General features: G+C 45.3%; 1 protein-coding gene and 1 pseudogene across 7 annotated transcripts in view; one reads left to right on the top strand and one right to left on the bottom strand.

The window, feature by feature from the left end:
• Positions 1-1,001: 1,001 nt before the first annotated feature.
• Positions 1,002-3,193, bottom strand: LOC116543462 (annotated as a pseudogene). The gene is made up of 2 exons (XR_004265583.1): positions 3,054-3,193; positions 1,002-1,924 (listed from the first exon to the last, which is right to left on the bottom strand). The product of XR_004265583.1 is annotated as a ferritin heavy chain pseudogene (transcript).
• Positions 3,194-3,227: 34 nt separating this feature from the next.
• LOC116543421 (HLA class I histocompatibility antigen, A alpha chain-like) overlaps positions 3,228-17,746 on the top strand; it is a 97,106-nt gene continuing 82,587 nt past the window's right edge. Inside the window, exons 1-8 of one of the 6 annotated variants that reach the window (XM_032268944.1) lie at positions 3,229-3,367; positions 3,496-3,765; positions 4,011-4,286; positions 4,862-5,137; positions 5,292-5,408; positions 5,850-5,882; positions 5,989-6,036; positions 6,202-6,614. In XM_032268944.1, coding sequence (XP_032124835.1) covers positions 3,295-3,367; positions 3,496-3,765; positions 4,011-4,286; positions 4,862-5,137; positions 5,292-5,408; positions 5,850-5,882; positions 5,989-6,036; positions 6,202-6,206 — 1,098 coding nt within the window. In that variant the 5' untranslated portion in view covers positions 3,229-3,294 and the 3' untranslated portion in view covers positions 6,207-6,614. Of the gene's footprint in view, positions 3,368-3,495; positions 3,766-4,010; positions 4,287-4,861; positions 5,138-5,291; positions 5,409-5,831; positions 6,051-6,201; positions 6,615-17,746 lie in introns of those variants that run through there. The other 5 variants (XM_032268945.1, XM_032268942.1, XM_032268943.1 and 2 more) reach the window with 5 other exon arrangements.

Below are 17,746 nucleotides of genomic sequence, written 5' to 3'. Positions count from 1 at the left end.
GGGTGGGAGGCAAGGATTAAATAGAAGGGGGCATAGAGAAAGTTTTTAGGGAAAAGAAACTGTTCTCTACAGTGCCACAATTCTGGAGTGACTGGGTGGTGGGAACTAAGGAGAAAGGAGGGAGGAGATGGGCAGAGAGAAGGGCTGGGGAAGCAGGAGGTGAGGAAAAGGAGCAGAGGAAAGGACTCTAAAGCAGTGGATCAGCCTAGCAGGCAGTTCTTTGCATGTGGTTTCTCTACTGATCAGTGTGGTACTTACAAGACTACAAATAATTACCAATATTCACCAAAAAGCACAGATAAAACTGGTAAATTTTATTATGTGTAAATGCCCTATGCCTAATCTGTGCTTTTTGGTGAATATTGAAAAAAAAAAAAGGGGGGGGGGGGGGGGGGGGGGGGGAAGAAGGCAAATAAACACATTTTTAGATCATCCAAACCATAAAGTTCATTTCCTAGGGGTCCTGTACTACATGTAATTTTAAAGGCAGTTCTTCAAGCTGAAGAGAAATGATACTAGATGTGACCCAGATACACAGAAAGGAACAATTAACAACAGAAATGATGCACACACACATATCACACACACACTCATTTTCTTAATTTCCTGAAGACATATGGCTGCTTGTCTAAAACAAAAACTATTACACTGTGTTGTTGAGTTTATATTGTATATTGGTGTAATATATACAACAATAACAGCACAATAGTAGGCTAAATGAAACTTTACTGTTACAAGTGTCCTTTATTTTGCTGGATGTAGTTTAATATTACCTGAACTTCACTGTGAAAAGTCAAGGAATTGGGTTTCCATTCTTACAACAATAAAACGTAAGTGTAAAGAAATATAGCTAAAAGCCACTAGGAGAATTAAAACCATAACCTAAAAAATGTGTACTTGACACATAAGAAAGTGGCAAAGAAGGAACAGAAACATAAAGATATGAGACAAATTGAAAGCATATAGAAAATGGTAGACGTTTTCTTTTTTTTTTTTTTTTTGGTACCAAATATTTTTATTTGAAGGAATGGTACAAAGAACTTAAGTAGATGTTTTGGTAGAACTTATAGAAAAGGTAAAGGAAACCCCAATATGCATGCACTGCCTTGGTGACCAAGGAAGTCACCCGGTGGCAGTGGGGAAATTAGCCTAAGGCTTAGCTTTCATTATCACTGTCTCTCAGGGTGTGCTTGTCAAAGCGATATTCTGCCAAGCCAGATTGGGGTGCTCCCATCCTGCGCAAGTTCGTCACGTGGTCACCCAATTCTTTGATGGATTTCACCTGCTCATTCAGGTAATGTGTCTCAATGAAGTCACACAAATGGGGGTCATTTTTGTCAGTGGCCAGTTTGTGCAGTTCCAGTAGTGACTGATTCACCTTTTTTTCCAAATGTAATGCACACTCCATCGCGTTCAGCCCGCTCTCCCAGTCATCATGATCTGGCTTCTTGATATCCTGAAGGAAGATGCGGCCGCCTCGTTGGTTCTGCAGCTTCATCAGTTTCTCGACATGTTCCCTCTCCTCATGAGATTGGTGAAGAAAGTACTTGGCAAAGTTCTTCAAAGCCACATCATCGCGGTCAAAGTAGTAAGACATGGACAGGTAAACATAGGAGGCGTAGATCTCCAGGTTGTTCTGGCGGTTGATGGCGGCCTCTGAGTCCTGGTGGTAGTTCTGGCGCACCTGCGAAGGTGATGCTGTCGGTCGTCACGGCGGCTGCTAAGGAGAGGCGGTGGCGGCGGCGGCGGCGGCTGCTCAGCGCTGGAGAGGCGGCGGGACCTTGGAGCGGTCCGAGGGCGCGGTGTGGAGGTGACAGAGGGCTGGCTGTGGGCGGCGGGCTGGACGAGCGCCGGGTTCCGTCCAAGCACTGTTGAAGCAGGAAACCGCGGCTGACTCTCGACGAAGAATGTCTCGACTTTTTCACTTACAATGGTAGAATCCAACCATTTTAAGTGAAGAAATGACACGAGTCACATTACCAGGACTGCTGAGCACTGTGGGGAGAACAGACATGGGCAGGAAGTAAGGGCAGGTGTTAGTGCCACAATTCAGGAGTGACAGGGTGGTGGGGACTAAGGGGAGGGGTGGGTGTGAGGGATGACAGGTGCAGAGAGAAGGGCTGGAGAAGCAGGAAGTGAGGAAAAGGAGAGAGGAAAGAATTCTAAAGCAGTGGAAGAGCCTAGCAGGGGGTTCTTTGCATTCGATATTTAATACATTTTGTGGGACTGCCTAAAAACGAATGGTCTCCTTAAGATTAAAAAAAAGGGTTACAAAAATGTTAAATGTCCAAATAAAATATGCACACTGCTTAGATGTGCATAATGAAAACGGGCAGCGATGGAGCCTCAATGAAGAGCATTGGGACTGCATGGAGCACTTGCAACTCTGAGTGATGACTACAGGCTCCCGGTTTAATACACAGTAACAAACCTGCTTCTTTGTATTCAGGAGATGTTCTCGGCTCACACAGGAAAACTTGGACTAGCGAATGAAGATAATTTTAAATGTAACAACCCACAGTCACAGATCCATAGTCTGGGAAAGTAAAACTTAGGAGCTTAGAGAGTTTAATTGTAGCTCTATTTTGACACAGGTCTTTTACAGATTGGAATTCTAATCAGGGATTACCAATATTGTGCTACCTACTGTATTAATAAACAAAAAGGAAACTGGTCTCTATGAGAATCTCTGTCTGGTGCCTTCAGACAAAACTTCACCAGGTTTAAAGAGAAAACCCCTGTCTCTACACGTCCATTCCCCGGGCGAGCTCACTCTCTGGCATCAAATTCCCCGTGGTGAGTTTCCTAGTACAAGAATCCAAGTGGAGAGGTAAGGAGTGGTAGGCAGAGAGTCCAGTTCAGGGAAGGGGATTCCAGGACGAGAAGTGAAGGGGAAGGGGCTGGGCGTAGCCTGAGGGGGTCTCTCCCTGGTTCCACAGACAGATCCTTGGCCAGGACTCGAGCAGTCAGTGTGACGAAGAGGCTTGGTGTAGGAGAAGAGGGATCAGGACAAAGTCTCAGGTCCCGGGCGTGGCTCTCAGGGTTTCAGGCACGGTTTGAGAGCCGTGTCTGCACTGGGGACGCGCAGCCTTGGGGATTCCGCACAAGTGAAACGATGAGTTTCACTTTTCCCAGCCTGTGTCGGGTCCTTCCTCCTGGATACTCGTGACGCATCCCCAGTTCCCACTCCCATTGGGTGCCGGGTTTCTAGAGAAGCCAATCAGCGTCGCCGCGGTCCCGATTCTAAAGTCCCCAGTCACCCACCCCGACTCAGATTCTCCCCAGAGGCCGAGGATGGCGCTCATGGCGCCCCAAACCCTCCTCCTGCTGCTCTCGGGGGCCCTGGCCCTGACCCAGACCCTGGAGGGTGAGTGCGGCGTCGGGAGGGAAACTGCCTCTGCGGAGAGGGGGGAGAGGTCCGCCTGCGGGGCGCAGGACCCGGGGAGCCGCGCCCGGAGAAGGGTCGGGCGGGTCTCAGCCCCTCCTCGCCCCCAGACTCCCACTCCCTGACGTATTTCTACACTGCGGTGTCCCGGCCCGGCCGTGGGAAGCCGAGCTTCATCGCCGTGGGCTACGTGGATGACACGGAGTTCGAGCGGTTCCACAGCGACGCCGCCAGTCCGAGGATGGATCCGCGGGCGCCGTGGATGGAGCAGGAGGGGCCGGAGTATTGGGACCGGGAGACAACTTGCCTCAAGGCGGAAGCACGGAGTAGCGAAATGTCCGTGAGGATCCTGGCCGGCCACTACAACCTGAGCGACGCCAGTGAGTGACCCCGGCCCGGGGCGCAGGTCACGACCCCTCCCCGTCGCCCACGGACTGCCCGGGTCTCCCCGAGTCTCCGGGTTCGAGGTCCACCCCGAGGCTGCGGGACCCGCCCAGACCCTGGACGGGAGAGAGCCCCAGCATTTTCAGTTTAAGTCGAAATCCCCGCGGGTTGTTGTTGTTGTTGGTGGTGGTGGTGGGGGTGGGAGCTCGAGGGGCGGGGCTGACCGCGGGGGCGGGGCCAGGGTCTCACACCTACCAGAGGGTATACGGCTGCGAAGTGGGGCCAGATGGGCGCTTCCTCCGTGGGTATGACAAGAGAGCCTACGACGGCAAGGATCACATCGCTCTGAACGAGGACCTGCGCTCCTGGACTGCCGCAGTCATGGAGGCTCAGATCAGCCAGCGCCGGCTGGAGGCGAACAATGTGGCCGAGAGGATGAGAGCCTACCTGGAGGGCGAGTGCGTGGAGTGGCTCCGCAGACACCTCGAGAACGGGAAGGAGACGCTGCAGCGCCTGGGTACCAGGGGCAGTAGGAAGCCTTCCCCATCTCCTATAGATCTCCCGGGTTGGTCTCCCACGAGGAGGGGAAGAAAATGTGATCAGCGCTAGAATATCGCTCTGCCTTAAATGGAGAATGACACGAGTTTTCCTGAGTTTCCTCTGAGGGCCCGTCTGGTCTCTAGGACAATTAAGGGATGACGGCTCTGTGGAAATGGAGGGGAGACAGTCTCTGGAATGTTGATCAGGGGTCCCCTTTAACCCCTGCAGCAGCCTTGGGTGCCGTGACTTTTTCTCTCAGGCCTTGCTCTCTGCCTCACTCTCAAGTGTCTTTGGAGGTCTGATTCCAGCTTTTCTGAGTCCCCCGGCCTCCATTCAGGTCAGGACCAGAAGTCGCTGTTCCTCCCTCAGAGACTAGAACTTTCCAAGGAATAGGAGATTATCCCAGGTGCCTGTTTCCAGGCTGGTATCTGGGTTCTGTGCTCCCTTCCCCACCCCAGGCGTCCTGTCCAATTTCGGAATGGTCACATGGGTGCTGCTGGGGTGTCCCATGAGAGATGCAAAGTGTCTGAATTTTCTGACTCATCCCGTCAGACCCCCCAAAGACACATGTGACCCACCACCCCGTCTCTGACCATGAGGCCACCCTGAGGTGCTGGGCTCTGGGCTTCTACCCTGCGGAGATCACACTGACCTGGGAGCGGGATGGGGAGGAGCAGATTCAGGACACGGAGCTTGTGGAGACCAGGCCATCAGGGGATGGAACCTTCCAGAAGTGGGCAGCTGTGGTGGTGCCTTCTGGAGAAGAGCAGAGATACACATGCCATGTGCAGCACAAGGGGCTGCTGGAGCCCCTCACCCTGACATGGGGTAAGGAGGGGGATGGGGTGAGGAGGGGGATGGGTAAGGAGGGGATGTGGAGTCATGTCTCTTCTCAGGGAAAGCAGATGCCCTTCTGGAGCCTTCAGCAGGGCCAGGGCTGAGGCCTTGGGTCAGCGTCCCTCACTTTCCTCTCCTTTCCCAGAGCGGTCTTCCCAGCCCACCGTCCCCATTGTGGGCATTGTTGCTGGCCTGGCTATCCTAGGAGCCATGGTCACTGGAGCTGTGGTCACTGCTGTGCTGTTGCGGAGGAAGAGCTCAGGTAGGGAAGGGGTGAGGACTGGAGTCTGCATTTTCTTGTCCAGCTAGGGGTTTCAAGCCCCAGGTAGAAGCGTTCCCTGCCTCATTACTGGGAAGCACCATCCACACATGGGCCAATCCAGCCTGGGGCCCTGTGTGCCAGCACTTACTCTTTTGTGAAGCACATGTGGCAATGAAGGACAGATGTATCACCTTGAAGACTGTAGTGTTGGGGTGCTGATTCCAGCATTCACAAGTCAGGGGAAGGTCCCTGCTAAGGACAGACCTTACGAGGGCATTTGGTCCAGGACACACACCTGCTTTCCTTGTGTTTCCTGATCCTGCCCTGGGTCTGTAGTGATAGTTCTGGAAACTTCTGTTGGGTCCAAGACTAGGAGGTTTCTCTAAGATATCGTGGTTCTGCCTCCTCCCCATCTCCTCACAGGATACTTTCTTCCCACAGGTGGAAAAAGAGGGAGCTACTCTCAGGCTGCGTGTAAGTGGTGGGGGCGGGAGTGTGGAGGAGCTCACCCACCCCATAATTCCTCCTGGCCCACATCTCCTGTGGGGTCTGACCAGGTCCTGTTTTTGTTCTACCGCAGGCAGTGACAGTTCCCAGGGCTCTGATGTGTCTCTCACGGCTTGTAAAGGTGACACTCTGGGGGTCTGAAGTGGGTACGGAATAAGGCAGAGGGGAAAGGACTGGGTAATCGTGATTCTTTGAGTGGGACGTTTCAAGTGTGTGGTGGGCTGTTCAGAGTGTCATCACTTACCATGACTGACATGAATTTGATGACACCTATTGTTTTCTGTAGCTTGAGACAGCTGCCTTGTGTGGGACTGAGATGCAGGATTTCTTCATGCCTCCCCTTTGTGACTTCAAGAGCCTCTGGCATCTCTTTCTGCAAAGGCATCTGCATGTGTCTGCGTCCCTGTTAGCGTAATGTGAGGAGGTGGAGAGACAGCCCACCCCGTGTCCACCGTGACCCCTGTCCCCATGCTGACCTGTGTTCCCTCCCCAGTCATCTTTCCTGTTCCAGAGAGGTGGGGCTGAGTGTCTCCATTTCGGTCTCAACTTCATGGTGCACTGATTACTTCCCTACTGAAAATAAGAATCTGAATATAAATGTGTTTTCTCAAATATTTTTCATGAGAGGTTGATGGGTTAATTAAATAAGTCAATTCCTAAAATTTGAGAGAGTAAATAAAGACCTGGGAACCTTCCAGATTCCACATGTTTGCTGTGCTGAGTCTGTTGCAGGTGGGGATGGAGAAGGCTGTGAGGAGCCGAGTGTGGACGGGGCCTGTGCCCAGTTGCTGTTGAGTCCATCATGGGCTTTATGTGGTCAGTCCTCAACTGGGTCAGGTTCACTGCTCCACTGTCCTTGTCCTTTCAATGGAAACTTGTCCCGCGGGAGCTGTGACCACAGAGGCTCACACATTGACTAGGGCGGCCCCTGCACAAGGGAGTCTGAGACAAATTTTCAGACCCATTCAGCTCCTGCCCTCCTTCTAGGGCTCCTCTTCTGCTTCGCTCTCCTGCCCTCTTTCCCTGTCTTGGTTCTAAGTGAACTTGGTGCTGACTCCAATCCCAACTCATGAACTATAAAGCAGAGGCTAATTTAGACTTACATTTGTTTGCGAAATTGGACCCATCATCAAGGACTATTCTTTCCTGAAGAGAGAAGCGTTGATTGTGTGTTGAAGTGTGCAGGGGTGTGTGTGGGTTGGGAGTAGGTGTGGGAGGAGGGATGGGGAGGGAGGACACACTAGCAGCCCTGCTAAGAAAAGCACAGGCAACCTTAATGTCAGGTGTGAGGGGATCTTGTGCTGTAGCTGCCAAGTAACAGCACTTGGCCAGAGTCTATATTAATAAAGATACTGCCTTTAGAATAGGAGATGCTCTACAGTGACCTTCGTTGTCAGCCAGACATAGGACAGAGTGATTCTGCATCTGGGGAACATCACTGAAGTAAAATCAGAAAAATCTCTTATCTTGTGCAGCATGTGTTCCTGTGGGAAGAGGCAGACGACTGATACACTATAACCAGAGCAAGGAAGGAAAGTGCTAGAAGGTGGGAAGTGCTGTGAGACAGGTGATCCAGGGTGTGGGCAGTGGGGACAGGGAAGGTGGCTGTGGTGCTGGGTGGTCAGTGTGTGCCACGTTGTAAAGGTGACCTTTGAGGAAACAGTTGAGGGACATGAGGAGTTGTCCACGAGGATATCTGGGGAAGTTCTTTCCAGGCAGAGGAACCTCCAGTGCAAATGCACTAGGGCAGGAAGGTGTCTGTGTTCCCAGGAGGGGAAGGAGCCCAAGAGGGCTGGAGAGAGAGAATCTGAGGTAAGGCCAAAGGTACAGCCAGGGCAGGTGTGCCTGGAGGGTGTGGGGAAGCATCTGACCCTTGCTCTAAGATGGTGAGGTAGTGGACAGTTTTGAGCAGAAGAGAGATGTGGTACAACTTCTCTTTTAAAAGGATCTCTGACTGCTGTGCTGAGAACAGAATTGAGAGGTGAGGGATGAGGGAGGCCGAAGGGAAAACAGTGGGAAGCGAGTGCAGTGTTCCAGGCTGGAGATGTTGTTACCTTGACTGGGGTGTGAGCAGGGGAAATAGTCGATTGTGAGGGGATTCTGGATGCATTTTTTTTTTTAGGAAAAAAAAAAAAAGAGAGAGAAAAAAAGAAGAATAATAAAAAAAGAATGAAGGAAGAGGAAGAGGGAGAGAGAACGGGGGTGTTGCTTTATTGCCCGGGCTAGAATGCAGTCTAAAAATGGGTATGAGACATGAAAAAAAAATGAGGGAAGAAAATAACAAACAAGCAGCCAACCAATATTTCATTTAAACCTGTAGGTAGGTGTGATGTGGTACTGATAAGAGTGTGTATTTTGTGTATTTAAAGTGGAGAGTTCTATAAATGTTAATTAAGTTTACTTGTTCCGGATCTGACATCAAATCCTGGATATCGTTGTTAATTTTCTGTCGTATTGATCTGTCTAATATTGATGTTGAAGTCTCCCACTATTATTGTGTGGGAGTCTAAGTCTCTTTATAAGTCGTATATATCTGGGTATTCCTGTATTGGGTGTGTATATATTTAGGATCTTTAGCTCTTCTTGTTGCATTGATCCTTTTATGTAATATCCTTCTTTGCTTCTTTTGATCTTTGTTGCTTTAAAGTCTATTTTATCAGAGGCAAAAATTGCAACTCCTGCTTTTTATTTATTTATTTATTTTTGCTCTCCATTTGGTTGGTAAATCTTTCTCCATCCCTTTGTTTTGAGTCTTTATGTATCCTTGCATGTGAGATGGGTCTGGATGCAGCATACCAATGGGTTTTGGCTTTTTTTTTTTGCCTGTCTGTGTCTTTGGATTGGAGGATTTAGTCGATTTAAATTTAGGATTGATAATAATATTTGTGAATTTAATACTGCCATTTGATCCTAGCTGGCTGTTTTGCCCATTAGTTGATGTAGATTCTTCATTATGTTGATGCTGTTTATCTTTTGGTATATTTTTGGAATGGCTAATACTGGTTGTTCCTTTCTATGTGTAGTGCTTCTTTCAGAAGCCCTTGTAAAGCAGGCCTGGTGGTGATGGAATCTCTGAGTACTTGCTTGTTCACAATTTTATTTTTCCTTCACTTATGAAGGTTAGTTTGGCTGGATATGAAATTCTGGGTTGAAAGTTCTTTTCTTTAAGGATGTTGAATTTTGGGCCCCACTCTCTTCTGGCTTGTAGGGTTTCCGCTGAGAGATCTGCTGTGAGTCTGAGAGGCTTCCCTTTGTGGGTAACCTGACCTTTCTCTATGGCTGCCCTTAGCATTTTCTCCTTCATTTCAACCCTGGTGAATCTGACAATTATGTGCCTTGGGGTTGCTCTTCTTGAGGAATATCTTTGTGGTGTTCTCTTTATTACCTGGAGTTGAATATTGTCCTGCCTTGCTAGGTTGGAAAAGTTTTCCTGAATAAAATCCTGAAGCGTATTTTCCGGCTTGGATTGATTCTCTTGGTCACATTCAGGTATACCTATCAAACGTAGATTAGGTCTTTTCACATAGTCCCATATTTCTTGGAGACTTTGCTCATTCTTTTTTATCCTTTTTTCTCTAACCTTGTCTTTTTGTTTTATTTCATTAAGTTTGTCTTCGACCTCTGATATCTTTTCTTCTGCTTAATCAATTCGGCTGTTAAAACTTGTGGATAGTTTGCGAAGTTCTCGTGTTGTGTTCTTCAGCTCCATTAATTCACTTATATTCCTCTCTAAATTGTGTATTCTTGTTAACATTTCGTCAAACCTTTTTTCAAAGTTCTTAGTTTCTTTGCATTGGGTTAGAACAAGTTCTTTTAATTCACAGAAGTTTCTTATCCACCTTTTGAAGCCTACTTCTCTTAATGGAACACACTCGTTCTCCATCAGACCTTGTTCCGTTGCTGATGAGGAGCTGTGATCCCCTGTAGAGGGAGAGGCTTTCTGATTTTGGGTATTCTCACCCTTATTAGGCTGGTTTCTTCCCTTCTTTATAGATTTATCCATCTGTGGTCTTTATAATTACCGTCTTTATAATTGGGTTTCTGAGTGGACGTCCAACTTGTTGATTCCCAGCGCTAAAATCTGAGCAACCCACTGCGCTGGCCAAAACAGCGACGTTAAGATTAATGGTGCTTTTCTGACTCTGCACCAAGAACCGCCACACCAAGGCAGCAGCAAAACCACCTCGCCAGCCACAAGAGTCGCGCTAGCGACCTGTGGGGCTCCTCCGCTGGGAATCTCCTGGTGTGTGAGCAACAAAAATTCCTCTGAAAGTGTGGTGTCCTCTCATTCTCTGCACTTTCATTGGGAGCTACAATCCCGAGCTGCTAGTGATCAGCCATCTTGGATCTCTCTCTCTGGATGCATTTTTAGATCGACTCACAACATTTGCCAATGGATTGTGTCTATAGTGTGAGAAAGACGAATCAAGGACACCCACAGTTGTAAAATGAGTAAGTAGAAGGAAGGGTAGAGCTACTGTGGAATTGGGGAGACTCTGGCAGGAGCGTACTGAGGAGGGGGCCTCCCAGGCACTCAGTGGAGGAGATGTCTACTAGGAATGCAGGTGAGGGAGCTGAGGTGGCAGTTGGACAGACAACTCCAGAGTTTAGGGAAAATGAGAAATAGACTGGGCTGGAGACATAGATTTAGGAGGTCACACCATATAAACAATACTTATAACCTCAAGCATGGATGAGGGCACCAAGGAAGTGACTGGCTATAGAACAGAATGAGTGCAAGGACTGAACCCTGGACCTCCAGTTCTAAGGGATCTGATCAGACCACACCCAGAGCAGACTGCACAGTTCTGACCCCACGCCTAGAGGACACTTAGACCTCCCATGTGCACAGGGATCACCTGGACGTGGTGCTGAGATCCAGGAAGTCCAAGGTTGAGCAAGAGATTCTGATTTATGACAAGACTGGAGCCTATGTTCCTGGTCTCCAGATCAAGCACACCAGGATCCCACATGTCTGTGCATCAGCCTCACCCGTAGTGCTTGTTATATAAGTGATGTCTTGGTCTTGTGCATAATACCCTGAGACAGGTGTTCTGAGAAGTGGCCTGAGTATTTTCTAAGCCCCTGCCTTCCCCTTTGGGAGCCAGATTGGGAATCACTGAGATCAGAGATCAGAGTGACCAGGGTGGGTGGATGGGGTGGGTTTTCAAACTTTGTTTAAAAGAAGATTTTTCTCTCAGAAATAAAAGGGAGAACATATATCATCAATTATGAGATGTGCTATTCCCTGCTGATCTCTCCACCATGGCATAGAGGCCAGGTAGACAATTTGGGATGTGGCTCTTACACAAAGAACACCTCTGAATGCTGCTCTCTGACACTGCGCCACACACTGATTTCTCACTCACTTTTTGGAGCAAACTATGGAAAATAAATTTCTCTAAGGTACACATAAAGTAGTAATACATGGCATTGGGGGCTAATTTTATTGTGGAGAAGGCCACAGAACAAGGCTAGAAATTACACAACCAGGAACAGAATCCACAGCCCAACCTGGATCAGGTCCCTCCTAGGAACAACTGCCCCTGCTGCTGAGCACAGATGCCACTGCTCACACCTCTGACACCCTGGTGCTGGACACTGGACCCTGAGACTAGTACAGATGTCACTGCTGCACCTGGAAACTGGACATCACTACTGCCGCTCAGCTGTTTCTACTAAAATGCATTCTGCACAGTTCCAGCCTCTCTGTGTCACCTCATTTTGGCTCAGAGTCTGGCAGTGATATAGGAGTTAAGAAGAAATTATTTAGGCAGATTGTGAGGGTACAGAAGTCCTCAGTAAGGTTTTTCTTTTAATGAAATGCAGCCCCCAAATCATTTTCTTTACTAACAAAGAGCAGCCTGTGAAATTACTACATCTGACAAGAGAGATAGATTCCATTACAAGAATAGTGGGGACTTTAACATCTAAACCTCAGCATTAGACAGATAATCTACACAGAAAATCAAGAAAGAAACATTGGATTTAAACTGAACTTCAGACCAAATAAAGCTGACAGATATTTATAGAGCATTCTATCTAACACTACAGAATATACATTCTTTTCATGAACACATGGAACGTTTTCCAGGACAGCACCTATGTTAAGCCACAAAACAAATCTCAGCAAATTTTCAAAAATTGAAATCATATCAAATATCTTCTCTGGCCACAGTGGAATAAAACTAGAAATGTACACCAAGAGAAACATTGGCAACTAGGCAAGTATATGGAACTAACAGCACGCTCCTGAATAAACATTGAGTCAACAGAGAAATTCAGATGGAAATCAAAAAGTTTGTTGAAACAAATGAAAATGGAAATACAACATATCAAAACTTGTGGGATACAGTTAAACAGGACTAAAGGGGAGGTATGAAGAAGTAAATTGCTTCAAATTCCTCTTAAAGGAATTTCAGTGATGCTAGAATTAACTTAGGAACTTGCTGCATTAATTATTAAGATGGTAAGTTGAAATTGGTAACAGAAAGTTTTAAAGAGAAATCTAAAAACATCTCTGGAAGCAGAGACTTAAATAATATACTTGAATCATGTGCTTAAAGCCACAGGAGAATAGCTAGCAATTAAGTTTTTAAGCTAAGTTTATGGACTTTAAACTGGCAAGCTGTTTTGAAAACAGTGACTAGCTGAGCAAAGACTATCTCTCATCAGTCTTATGCATATGTTTTTTACCACACTTACATACAATTTTCTTTTACTTTCTGAGAATGGGCTTGAAATTTTTACTTTTTAACTTAACTAATATGTAATTTGGTTTAAAGTTCTCCTTTAAAGGGTGTGATTTTACATGCTTAGCCTTTAATTGCTTTTTAGCTAATTCCTGGGCCACCTTTTATAGCTAATTGACATTTATTATCTAAATTTACAAAATTATGGGTAAGGCTTGTGCCAGTATTTTTGCCTTTTAAGATAGAAAGCACGTTTTGCAACTTGTCAGTTAATTAGGAAACTTTTTTTCTACTGAGGAGCAAATCCATATGTCTTGCTTCTAAATGTTTCTTACTAATTCATGGACTAGCTGTAATTTTTTACCCCAGAGGTTACTGTTTTACTTAAATTAGATTTTAAAAGAGTCCCATTTAAAGGTAGGGTTGAAATAATAGTGGTTAATATTAGGAAAAAAAATCTTACAAATCCTTAAATTTTAGCAAATAATTAGAATTTGGGAAGTTACTTGTTTACAAAGAACACTGTGGGACATCTGTGGAGCCAGAGGCAGCAGTGGGGGTCTGGGCAGGCATCAGTGCTGGCCCCACCCAGGTGGTACTTTTTGTTTTCTCACGATGCCTGGGCAGCAATTGCTGGTTTTGGGCTGAGCCTGTTGGCTTGAACGCCTCTGAGCTTTCTCTGAGCTTTGTCCCATTCCCCACACCCCTGCACCTGGCTACAGGAGACACCTTTGGCTTGCTCTGCTCCCTTCTCCTGCCCAGGCCTAGCTGTGGGCCTGGGTGGAGCTTCCTGCTGCGGTCCCCCCACCCACTTTTATTTTTCCTTTTCCCCACAAGTCTTCCTTCTTACTGAGATTGGAATATCCCTAGCTCCTTCTTTATAAAGCAATGAAAGACAAAGAAAGCAGCAGAAGAACTGAGTAAGAAAGCACAAATTCATTGAAAACAGCTGACAGAGATTAACTTTAATTCCCCCTTTCTTGAGGAGCTGCCAAAGTAGACTCAAATAAGCCTCATGCCTGTTGGACCTTTGTCCCATTTATTACCCTGATGCTTCCAAGTTTCCTTTTTTATCACGGGGATAGCTTTAAGAATACTCGGGTGTTCTCCAGCTTAGTTTCACGTTCTGCAGCCGTAACTCTGGTGACCCTTTGTCCTGGGTTCAAGCTCCACATGGGCGCTACTTGCTGAGACCAGCTTGGTCGGGTAGATCCCAACCCAGGTGGCACTGAAGGAATTAATAAACAGACACAGAGATAGAGAGCAAAAAGGTATGGGACAGATAGTGGGCCTCAGCATTCCTAACTGAGAGCCTCCAACAGAGACTGACCCACACATTTATTGACAGCAAGCAAGTTATAATCACCATTTGACTAAAAATATTCTTCACGGGAACAAAGCATTCTTTAGTGACAAGAAACAGGCTCTGGCATGCTTATCTACTGCAGCTGGAGTATGTCGTTAAGGCACCTGTTGCTCATGCCATTGATTATGGCTCAGAACCTCCCCACTCCCAGCAGTCAGGCTTAGGACCTGCTCTCAAATGCTGCCAACAAGGTTTGTCAAAGATCATAGTTGTAGGTGTGTGATCTTGTTTCTGGGTTTTATATTTGGTTTCATTGGTCTACATGTCTGTTTTTGTACCTGTACCATGCTGTTTTGGTTACTCTAGCTCTGAAGTATAGTTGAAATCAGGTAGCATAATCCCTCCAGCTTTGTTCCTTTTGCCTGGGATGCTCTGGCTATTTGGGCCATATTTTAGTTCCATGTAAAATTTAAAATAGCTTTTTCTAGTTCTGTGAAGAAGGTCAATGGTAGGAATAGCATTGAATCTATACATTACTTTGAGCAGTATCACCATTTTCATGATATTAACTTTTCCTATCCATGAACTTTCCATAGAAAGTTTTTCCATTTGTTTGCGTCATCTCTTATTTCTTTGAAAGGTGGTTTGTTGTTCTCCTTGTAGAGGTATTTGACCTTGCAATCTGAATACCTTTTATTTATTTCACTTGCCTGATTGCCCTGGCCAGAACTTCCAATACTACTTCCAATACTATGTAGAACAAGATTAGTGAGAGAAGGCATCCTTGTCTTGTGTCTGTTTACAAGGGGAATGATACCAGCTTTTGCCCATTCAGTATGATGTTGGCCCTGGGTTTGCCACAGATGGCTTTTCTATTTGGAGGTCTGTTCCTTCAGTACTTAGTTTATTGAGAGTTTTTAAAAACATGAATAGAGTTTGAAGTTTGTCAAAAGCCTTTTCTGCACCTACTGGGATAATCATGTGGTTTTCATCTTTAGTTCTGTTTATGTGATGAATCACTTTTATTGATTTGCATATACTGAAACAACATTGCATCCTGGGGATGAAACCTACTTGATTGTGGTGGATAAGCTTTCTGATGCTGCTGAATTCTGTTTACCAGAATATGGTTGAAGAATTTGTATCAATGTTCAAGAATATTGGCCTGGAGTTTTCCTTTTTTTTTTTTTGTTGCATCTCTGCCACATTTTGGTATCAGGATGATGCTGTCCTAATAGAATGAGTTAGGAGGAATCTTTCCTCTTCATTTTTTGGGAACAGTTTCAGTAGGAATTGTACCATCTCTTCTTTGCACATTTAATAGAATTCCCCTGTCAATCATCTGGTTTTGGGGCTTTTTTCGTTTGGTAGGCTGTTTATTACTGCCTCAATTTTAAAGTCATTATTTGTTCAGGGATTCAATTTCTTTCTGGTTCAGTCTTGGGGGTTGGGGATATGTATGTGAATTTATCCATTTCTTCTAGATTTTCTAGTTTCTGTGCATAGAGGTGTTTATAATATTTTCTGGTGGTTGCTTGTATTTCTGTGGGGTCAGTGGTAATGTTCCTCTTATCGTTTCTGATTGTGTTTATTTGAATTTTTTCTCTTTTCTTTATTCATCTAGGTAGCAGTCTATTTTATGAATTTTTAAAAATAACCTCCTGAATTCACTGATCTTTCGAATGTTTTTTTGTGTCTTTGTTTCCTTAAGGAGATAATACCTTTGTTAATTTTGCTGTTGTTGTTATTTCTCATCTTCTGCTAGGCTTGGGATATGTTTGCTCTTCATTCTCTTATTCTTTTAGTTGTGATTGTAGGTTGTTGACTTGAGATCTTTCTAACTTTTTGATATGGGCATTTACTGGTATACATTTTCGTCTTAACACTGCCTTAGCTTTTCCGCAACCATCTGGTACATTGCATCTTTGTTCTCATTAGTTTCAAAGAACTTCTTGATTTCTGCCTTAATTTCATCATATACCCAAAAATCATTCAAGAACAGGTTATTCAATTTATATACAATTGTATGGTTTGAGTGAGTTTCTTATTCTTGATTTTGAATTTGATTGCACTGTGGTCCGAGAGACTGCTACGATTTCAGTTATTTTGCGTTTGCTGAGGAGTGTTTTGCTTCTGACTATGCAATCGATTTTAGAGTAAGTGCCATGTGGCAATGAGAAAAATGTACATTCTGTTGTTTTGGGGTGGAAAGTTCTGTGGATATCTATCAGGTCCATTTGATCCAGAGCTGAGTTCAGGTCCTGAATATCTTTGTCAATTTTCTATCTTGATGATATGTCTAATGTTGTCATTGGGGAATTAAAATCTCCCATTATTGCCGGACACGGTGGCTCGTGACTGTAATCCCAGTACTTTGGGAGGCCGAGGCTTTTTTTTGTTTTCCCTCAGGATCACCTGAGGTTGGGAGTTTGAGACCAGTCTGACCAACATGAAGAAACTCCGTCTCTACTAAAAATACAAAATTAGCTGGGCGTGATGGCACATGCCTGTAATTGCAGCTACTCAGGAGGCTGAGGCAGGAGATTTGCTTAAACCTGGGAGGTGGCGGTTGTGGTGAGCTGAAATCATGCCATTGCACACCAGCCTGGGCAACAAGAGTGAAACTTAGCCTCAAAAATAAACAAACAAACAAATAAATAAAGTTTCCCACTATTATTATGTGAGATTCTAAGTCTCTTTGAAGGTCCCTGAGAACCTGCCTTATGAATCTGGGTGTTTCTGTATTGGGTGCATATATATTTAGGATAGTTAGACCTCCTTGTTGAAGTGAACCCTTTACCATTATGTAATGCCCTTCTTTGCCTTTTTGATCTTTGTTGGCTTAAAGTCTATTTCATCAGAAACTAGGATTGCAACCCTGGCTTTTTTCTGTTTTCCTTTTGCTTCATAAATTTTCCTCCATCCCTTTATTTTGAGCCTATGTATGTCATTGCATGTGAGATGAGTGTATTGAAGACAGCATACTGATAGGTCTTGGTTATTTATCCAGCTTGCCACTCTGTGTCTTTTAAATGGGGTATTTAGCCCATTTACACTTAAGGTTAGTATTGATACATACGGATTTGATATTGTCATCATGACGTTAGCTGGTTACTTTGCAGGCTTGCTTATGTGGTTGCTTTATTGTGTCACTAGTCTGTATACTTGCTTGAGTGTGTTTTTGTAGTGGCTGGTAACTGTCTTTCCTTTCCAAATTTAGTCCTTCCTTCAGGAGTTCTCATAATGCAGGTCTGGTGGTAATGAATTCCCTCGGCATTTGTTTGTCTGAAGAGAATCTTATTTGTCCTTTGCTTCTAAAGCTTAGTTGGGCTGGATATGAAATTCTGGGTTGGAAATTCTTTTCTTTAAAAATGTGCCACATTGGCCCTCAATGTCTTCTGGCTTATAGCATTTCCACTGAGAGGTACACTGTTAGTCTGATTGGCTTCCCTTTGGAGGTGACCTGGCCTTTCTCTCTGGCTGCCCCTAATGTTTTTTCTTTCATTTCCAACCTTACAGAATTTGTTGACTATGTGTTTTGGGGATGATCTTCTCATGGAGTAACTTACTGAGGTCCTCTGCATTTCTGAATTTGAATGTCAGCCTGTCTAACTAGGTTGGGGAAGTTCTCGTGGATGATGTCCTGTAACTGTTTTTCAAATTGCTTCCATTCTCTCCATCTCTTTCTGGTACACGAATCATTCATAGAATCAGTTTTTTACATAATCCCATGTTTCTGGGAGGTTTTTTTCATTCCTTTTTATTATTTTTTCTCTATTCTTGTCTTCCTGTCTTATTTCAGAAAGCCAGTCTTCAAGCACTGAGATTCTTTC

This window comes from Sapajus apella, unplaced genomic scaffold (genome assembly GCF_009761245.1).
Source record: "Sapajus apella isolate SASKATOON/1434 unplaced genomic scaffold, GSC_monkey_1.0 scaffold188, whole genome shotgun sequence".
Classification (NCBI taxonomy): Eukaryota; Metazoa; Chordata; class Mammalia; order Primates; family Cebidae; genus Sapajus; species Sapajus apella.
Note: the sequence above shows the minus strand (reverse complement) of the source record. Positions and strands in the feature narration are given on the sequence as shown.